This window comes from Sycon ciliatum, chromosome 2 (assembly GCF_964019385.1).
Source record: "Sycon ciliatum chromosome 2, ocSycCili1.1, whole genome shotgun sequence".
Taxonomy (NCBI): Eukaryota; Metazoa; Porifera; class Calcarea; order Leucosolenida; family Sycettidae; genus Sycon; species Sycon ciliatum.
In genome coordinates, this window is record NC_088644.1 from 15843854 (window position 1) to 15852504 (window position 8651).

At 47.7% G+C, this 8651-nt stretch overlaps 1 protein-coding gene and 1 long non-coding RNA gene across 2 annotated transcripts; both read left to right on the forward strand.

Annotated features, from left to right (window-relative positions):
- The first annotated feature begins 828 nt into the window (after positions 1–828).
- On the forward strand, positions 829–1557 carry LOC135810755 (uncharacterized). The gene is made up of 3 exons (XR_010552367.1): positions 829–994; positions 1137–1212; positions 1514–1557. It is a non-coding gene; the product is annotated as an uncharacterized LOC135810755 (long non-coding RNA).
- A 5075-nt stretch (positions 1558–6632) lies between these two features.
- LOC135810756 (synaptosomal-associated protein 25-like) lies at positions 6633–8024 on the forward strand. Its single transcript, XM_065324218.1, has one exon. The coding sequence runs from the start codon at positions 6804–6806 to the stop codon at positions 7440–7442; it is 639 nt and encodes a 212-aa protein (XP_065180290.1). The 5' UTR covers positions 6633–6803; the 3' UTR covers positions 7443–8024.
- The last annotated feature ends 627 nt before the right edge of the window (positions 8025–8651 follow it).

Genomic DNA, 8651 nt, shown 5'->3' on the forward strand with positions numbered 1-8651 from the left:
CCACTGCAGGGCCATCATACCTGTGGAGTCTTCCGTGGTGATACCACCGTAGAATACCGCATGTGGCGTCATAATAACTGACTGCAGGACCGCCGGCTCTATGACGGGCGCCGTTGAGGTAGTACTCTATGCTACCCCGTCCTATCCAAGCCGGTTCATTAACGCGATGAAGGCGACCTCCATAGCACCAGGCGGACACTCCCCTACTATCAACAAGAGCTGGTCCGTCCTCCCGATGGAGTCTACCATCGACGTGCCAAATTTCTTGCTGCGCGTTTTGATCTGCCAACTCCACAACAGTTCTTATTGGCGTCCATCTTTCTATTAGTAAAGGACCCGTGGTGAGAGACCACGACCGGTCGTCCAAGTCTACGCCGAATGTATCAGCCATATCTATTTACTGAGAATAATGTAACAACTCCTCCACAAACGCTTCTACAACTGACGTCTTCTTCATCCTGGTTTTTTCCTCTTGGTGGTTTTGGATAAGAGTTGAAAAGTCCAAAAGGTCAACTGATGACCTTTGCATTACTTGGTATGATTGGATTTTAGCGGGTGATGTCGGTATGCAGCTGGGGAGCGAATTCGACAGGAAGAAGGTAAAGGCCTTGCTTTGCGGTTCACACCTTCACTTCAGTATCATTACATTTACAGTATGGCGTTCACTTGCCACTGCGGTGTGGAGCTGACAGGGGTAATACCCCTGTTCCAGCACCTGAGGCGGTGCGTCAAGCGCCGCCTCTTTCTTATCATATATTGCGACAAATGGCAAGTGTGCAGTGCTCCTAGCTCTCTCCCCCAACAAAAGAGCTCTATGACACTGTGCTTTCTGCGGTTTCTTTCGTTTTTACAGTGGAGAAAGGCTGGTGGGAGGCCAGGCCGTGGCCGCACACCTGGCGGGTGCGGCCCATCGGGCCCGTTACTGGGAGGGCCGGCAAGTCGGGCTGCTGTTGCAGTCCGACTACCGGGACGCCATGGAGCGTATCCGGACCCTGTAAGTAAGCACTGCTCTGTCTACATGTATACTTACCCCCTCGTTATAGCGATACTTACTTGTTTCGTATCCTCTTGTCTTACCCTGCTTCCGTATTCGTGACACTAATAGTGTTTGTGTGCGCTCATGCTTGGTTTTACAGATGATGATGACGTATGTATGAAGGTCTGGAGCTAGCTGCCGTCTTCGGGATGTGCCATTTGTTTTCAAAATTATTTGTAAGTACTTGTAACAGGCGTAGTGTAGTAACTGTGTATGCAGTGTAGTAACAGTGTGTAGTGTTTTGTGATGGTCCTGAGCGGTCGTAATGTGTTTTGTGATGGTCCTGAGCGGTCGTAACGTGTTGGGCTACTGAAGTACACTGCATGAAGGGGTATGTGTGGGTGCTTCGACATATTCTCGTGCTTCCTAAACCCTAGATACGTGTATAGCACTATAACCTAGATGTGTGTGTGTGCGTGTGTGCGTGTGTGTGTCCGCGCATGCGTGCGTGTGCGTGCATTGTGTTCTCTTCTACAGACTCATCCAAGTCAATTATTTAAATAAAAGTGTATTATAGTAAACAGTATTGTGTTTTGTTATGGTGAATATGTGGGGAATGGTGGACATGCCTTAGTGTGACTGGATACCCGCGGGTTGTGACTCTTTGCTGGCCACTCTGGATTCTCCAGTATAGATTCGGTACAGTGCAGAGGGGATTTGTGGTGCGTAGCAACACTGCTTCACTGTGACACCCCTTCAATAATTGTTTTAATGCATGATACTCCGGGCGTAGCCGGTTGATTCTTACTGTATCCCGATCAAAATAGAAATATGCATCTAATGTACATGCATGAATAGTTGGCATTTCCCAAATCGGCCGGGCGAAAAATTCGCCGAAAACAGTGGTTTTGAAGAAATTACCCATCTTTTCGCCGAATGTTCAAAAATTCGCATGTTGAATTCCCCGAAAACCGATGTTTCAGTGCTTCAACAGAGTGTATGTAAATGTACATGACGTAATGGGAACGGTGACTTCAAGTACTACGTTGAGCCGAGTTCTGATCTTGGAGCTCAACGAGTGCATGGCACGTGAACTCACTTGTTTGCTGCACATCTACGAAGTGCGAATCAGGGAGTAGTATAATGACACGTGTACTAGTACACCTTGTGTTGCACTGCGTCTTTTCCACACGCAGGGCCACTGAAGGTCACACGCTCCGCGTGCGTATGCACGCATGCGCAATATGTCACTGCATGCAATGCACATCTACGATGTGCAAATCAGGGAATAGTACGTATTTTACTACTCCACGGTGCGAATGCACCGAACGTGCACAAGTGCACGTTCGCCACGGAAAAGAACCTTTATGGCACATTTATGGCATGGCAGGGGTCAAAGGTCAAACTCTGGGGGGTCCCGGGGCCAGACCCAGCACGACCAACACAGTGTGCCTTATTTGGCCCAAAGGTCAAAGGTCAAAAAGTGCACCAGAACCTGCCCCGCACTAACTACTATCATACATGTTTGAAGGCATATTTATGTTGGGACCCTCTGGGGTGCCGCTGGATCTGCCGCTGCAGTTACGAGGTGGTCTGATCCATTTACATACTTGTACAAGTACGTACTTCGAAGTACATTCGAGGAGAGATATACGTGACGGTGTCCAGGAAACGTAGTCACGTCTCCCGGGTGGTCTATGAAAGTATAATGTAGTAAAGTGGCGGGAATCCGAGGTTCCCGTGGAAAGACTCTTGAATTCCTTTGTCGAGACCCAGCTGGCCCATTTCTGCTCACATGCATACCCTCAGTTTCTGACACCAAAACAGGGTCAGCTGACCAACGCAGCGGTCACACTGGTCTATTTCAGGCCAAATTAGTGAAGTCCCCGCAACCCACGGCGCCCCATATCCACCGCTACTTAACATCACAGATTCTCGGAAGAAATTAAATGGAAACATGGAAAACGACGGGGCACAAGTTATGCATAATAATATTGTGTTTCTGTATCGCCACCATTTTGTGCCTTTGGTGTTCCCCAGCTGCACCGTCAGGCCCTGGAAGTAGTAACCTCTCAATGTACATGTACATAAGCCTGAGCCTGAGAATCATTCTGGATTCGCAGCTGGAACTCTGAAGCCTCACTGCCGGGTCAGCTTTGCCAGATACCACTACATGTATGATGTACTACAACTACTTACAAGTAGTACTAAGGAGGCCATGCATAGACTGACTAGGCGCCATGAACGATTTGATGCATGATGGTGGTGAGAAGCCTATCTCTGGGCCAGAGTGTAACTGTTACTTTGCAGTTCAGAGAGCGTGTGTGGACAGCTATTTCCCAGGTCTGTCTTTACCACCACAATGAGTCAATTATAAGTATAGTTTCATCAGTGTGTTTGTTCAGCACTCCTGACGGCCTGGAGATGCCGAAAAACACTGCAGGTCTGCACATCGACGGCGCTTTAACCCTTCCTTTTCAGGGGCATTGCCCACAATCGGGTTTTCAACGTTGTGGTTAGAATTCGGGTGAAGGCCCGACTACACATGTATAACACTTGGAGTCATGTTGGTACCAGCTGCCTCGTTTTCAAGAGTGAATTCCGACAAGAAACCAAAGCACCCCAATTGGCTTTTTTGATTATTCTTGTATGGTTGTTACTTGTAATTACTGTGCATTTACACGAATCATTGAATAACACTTTCACAATGCTGCGGGCACCAGCTGCCTCATAGACAACAATTCGGTGAAATGCTCAGCAGCCAGCAGGCCGCCCGGTCCTGGGGTTGTCAAGATCCGGGACATGGAGCCCAACCAGGGAGTTGTATTATACAACTCCCTGAGCCAAACATAAAATAAATACAGTGCGTATCGGTTATAGTGTGGTCGTATACAAGAATATACTGCTTACAAGAATGAACACTCATTTTTCACAATCATAACACATATTTTATGTGTATATTTATTCTTACAAGCAGTATTATTGCATAGTCGAATATATCGGCCCTAAGAATGGATTTTGTGTAGCAAAATATGCCAGATTAGTGCAAAGTGTATCGCCTGCAGTAATAGCATCTGTGCTCTGTGCATACTCAATACAATAATATTCAACACAAAAAGAGAGTTGTGTCCAAGGGAGCATTGGAGAATCACTTTTTCTGTCCAGTCGGACTCTTTCTTCCGACTTCTCTCATATCCGCTGCTCCGCAGTCGCCTAGCACGACCGCGAGTCTGATTGATCCGTGTGTATCATGTGTACGTGTCCACATGCCAAACGTGCGCGCATATGATATGTCACACGTGCATATGATATGTCACACGTGATTTATCGTGTGTAAGAAATATCGGCAATAAGAATCAAATGTCGTTTTTCAAACACCCACGCTATAACCGATACCTACTGTACGACTCTGAGTATTGCGGGATGGGACCTCCTTTGGATGGCAGTTGCCTGGCTTTCAAGCTCCCGCAAGCAGCATGCTTGATTGCGATGATTTTACGACATTTACACCCCAGCTCCCATCTTAATGGCGTGATAGGTGCACCTGAGAAACCCTAGCATTCACAAATTGTGCCGCGAGTATCACCACCCCATCTTTCAGACTTTCACCGTGACTGTGCTAGGACTGTCTCCACTACTTGTGATCATGTGACATGCGATGTTTTTTTTCTCATGACACATTTTAGACAAGCCATCCTGTCCACTGTTAAAGGGGAAGTATACCCTAAAATCAAATTTTCACCAGTTGTAGTCTTCGGGGTGCTGAGTCGAATGGTCTTGGTCCGAGGAAGCTGAGGCGCTTCCTTCCTACTTGAATCCCAATCGAACCCGCGCACTTCCACCGAAACTGGGTGACTGCGCCCTACTAGATGGGGATTTGTATGCAAAATCTCACTAAAAGCGCCGTTTCGTTCTTATAAAAGCACGGATGACCGCGATTGGCCCATATGTTGTAGTCTTTTGGACGCTGAGTCGACTGGTTTTGGTCCGAAAAGGCTGCGATGCAGCGTTCCTCCTTTATTCCCAATCGAACATGGTTGAACAAGCGGTCACGTGCTCCTGCGTACACCAGTCACCTGGTCACCGTGCCTGCAGGGTACAACTTACTAGCCTGTTTGACCTTTTTTGGGTGCAGTCCTGTCACTCGAGTTGAACTCGAGTTGAACCTTGGTGTGAAAGTTGTCGCCTGCTGGCGTGGTGACCAGGTGATTTGGGCACCCAGGAGCACGTGACCGCTTCTTCAACCATGTTCGATTGGGAATAAAGGAGGAACGCTGCATCGCAGCCTTTTCGGACCAAAACCAGTCGACTCAGCGTCCAAAAGACTACAACATATGGGCCAATCGCGGTCATCCGTGCTTTTATAAGAACGAAACGGCGCTTTTAGTGAGATTTTGCATACAAATCCCCATCTAGTAGGGCGCAGTCACCCAGTTTCGGTGGAAGTGCGCGGGTTCGATTGGGATTCAAGTAGGAAGGAAGCGTCGCAGCTTCCTCGGACCAAGACCATTCGACTCAGCACCCAGAAGACTACAACTGGTGAAAATTTGATTTTAGGGTATACTTCCCCTTTAACGGGGAATGCCAAACCACGGAGCTGATCTACAGTATGTAGCATCATAATGTAGCCGGCCCCGGGGCCCCACCAAGGATGCGGCCTCTGCTGCACAGCTCGTCTCTCTTTCGCATCTCCAGTAAACAGTCTCGTTTCTTCCTCTCAGCTCGTCTTGCACGTAGGCATATCCCGGTGATCCATGACGGTTTGGGTTTGCCTTGCAAAGTTAGGCCAGTGAAATCGGGATAAGCGTCCATGATTTTAGTCACCAAGATAAAGGACTCGAAGTTTCGCAGCCAAAGCTGTACAGTTTTTCAGTGAAACTCGGCGATAGGGTCGGCGGTGAAAATATGTATCTAATATTGACTGAGTACGAGGTCAATATAGGAAATAAAAGCCGAGTAAAAGACCGAGGCGAAGCCGAGGTCTTTTACGAGGTTTTTATTTCCTATACTGACCAAGTACGAAGTCAATATTAGATTTATCACGACAAACAGTCCGTATTTCAAATTCCAAAACGATACCCTCATGAATCCCGGTTTTATGATTGCACAACCGTTGCACCACCACCTACTCATGCAGTGACAATGCTGCACTAGGCACCGTTCAACTGCGCAACCCCTAAGCACTCAAATATAAGCAGTCAATATAGCCCTAAGGAGTGAAATATGCAGGAATATTTGACTGCTTATGTATGGCAAACATCTATGTGAGTCAATACTTAGGGAGTGATAAAACTAATTACTTCGTCAAAGTGTACTCGCGCCGAATGGGTAATATGGCGGAAAAATCAAGCTGTGAAACAGCACAGTCCCGATATGTCATTCGATGACTACCTCGAAATGTCTCGCGACGAAATGTCAGGCGCCCAACTGACCGGATACCACACATCCACAGTCGACCCCGGATATCCGGATCGGATTCAGGGTTGCCCGGGCCCCGCGGCCCCGCGCCCTGGGCGCGGCATGCATGATCGGATCGGAACCAGGGAGTCGTAAAATACCCGTATTTTACGACTCCCTGATCGGAACCAAAAACAAACACCGGAAAAAATCACGATGTTCATTTTCGGTGATTATTTTTTCGATGACGGCTTGTGGATGAACTTTCAGCTTTGATCTGCTTGCTGAAACAGTGAAAGCGAAAAGAAGAAGTCAAAGGAAGTTAGTTCAGTTCACGTACGAAGGTGTTTCAGTTACTGATCTGGTAGATTACTAGTATAGAGTGTAAATTATTGTGTATAGGAGTGAGTGACGAGACACGAAAGGCACCATGGACGAGCAAAAAGCAAGAGCAGATATCGAAACGATGAACCAGAAAGCAGACTATCTCACCGATCAGTCTGTGGATGCGACTCGGAGAATGAGAGCTATGGTGGAGGAGTCAGGAATGGTTGGTACCCAGACCTTGGTGACGCTTCATGATCAGGGAGAACAACTAGACAAAATAGAAGGCAATTTGGAGAATATGGATGCCGACTTGAAAGCTGCGGAAAAGGACCTGAATCAAATGGAGAAATGCTGTGGTCTATGCTTGTGTCGATGCTGTTGTAATCGTGGCAACGATTTCGGAAGAACTCAGGGTGACCTGCACAAGATGGCGTACGGCAAAGACAACAACAACAAGAGCAGTGTGGTGACGGCGCAGCCAACTGGCAGTGCACGGGGCGCAGGGGGCGCTGGTGGTCCGATGGTTCAACGAGTTTTGAATGATGCAAGAGAGGACGAAATGGACAAGAACCTTGGCGATGTGAGTAGCATGTTGGGAAACCTGAAAAACATGGCACTAGACATGGGTAATGAGCTGGAACGTCAGAACGACCAGCTAGATCGTATCAATACCAAGGCAGATTCTAATGATGTTCGCCTTTCAATGGCCAATGAACAGGCTACAAGAATACGGGGAAAATAGAGCTAGTGCGCTGCCTGTACCTGTTTGTTTGCGGTACCCGTTGCTATCTTGCTGACAATCCACTCAACCTACAACAGTCATATTCATAAAATTTCCATGAAATTCACAAGATTTATAATAGGAATTGTGAGTGACACAAGCATTTCCCTTATTCCCCCTCGTATTTTATTTATTGAAACGCCGGGCTAAGGCCGGGCACCTAGCCTTTGCCCGGAATGTAGTAGCTAAGCTAGACGTGCCCTGCTACATGTAGCTGGCCCGCATGGCACGGCATAACACAGTCATGTTCTACAAATTTCCATCTGCAAAACGTAGAAGCACTTTCTGTCAGTGTAACGGCAGTGCTCTCCAAGTCGTGATCGCTGTTTTGTATGCATCATGTTATTTCGGATGCAAATTTTGTCTATATTGGCCAACATATTTTGCTTCAGTAATGTCTGTGCAACCCCCTGTTGTGCAAATTTTCACTGGGACTGCTGCTGATGTTGCTGTTGGTGGTGGTGGTGGTGTTTGTGCATGGATATGGGGGATGTGAATAGCGTTAGCATGTGCAGTGTGTATGCTCTGTGTAAGAGTCCCAGAACTGCAGTAGAGTACAGCGTACTGCAGGAATATGCTGTGTTACGCTAGGAACATCTGTTGGAGGGGGTTGAGGGATCCAGGTTCAACAGACAAGTGTAACAGCGTACTCTTTGGCTAGGTACTCTACTCTCGCTACTGGCTATAAACTATGCTGTGCAGCTAATTCATCGTACATGTAGCAAATCACTGTAGTTGAGTTGAATTACTGCCCTGCAGGATGGCGCACTACGATCTACCAGATTGGGATGGTTCTGTGCCCTACCTGCAGTTGGGAGGTGAAGAACATTTGAAGTCGTTATGTGCAAAACGATATGTACCGTAAAGTACCGTTGATCCGCCCCCTCTCTAATTCCCGCCCCCTGTTGACTTTCCACCTGTGAAGCGATTTCGCCGTATACAACGAAATACGATGTTGAACCGACGCTTGCACTGCTGTACACAAAACGTGCCAATCCAGGATGAAAATGTGCACAATTCAGCACATCGAGTCTGATCCTCCACGTTGTTGTACATCGTACTGCACTTGACAGCCTTGATCTAATTCCTGCCCCCTGCCGAAAACCCAGCTGGGAAGCGACATGGGGGGGGGGGGGGGGGGGGGGATCAACGGTACTTTACGGTACATGT

What these genes read in the sequence shown, in the direction of transcription:
- LOC135810756 (XM_065324218.1), top strand. Translation starts at nt 6,804, where the DNA reads ATGGACGAGCAAAAAGCAAGAGCAGATATCGAAACGATGAACCAGAAA.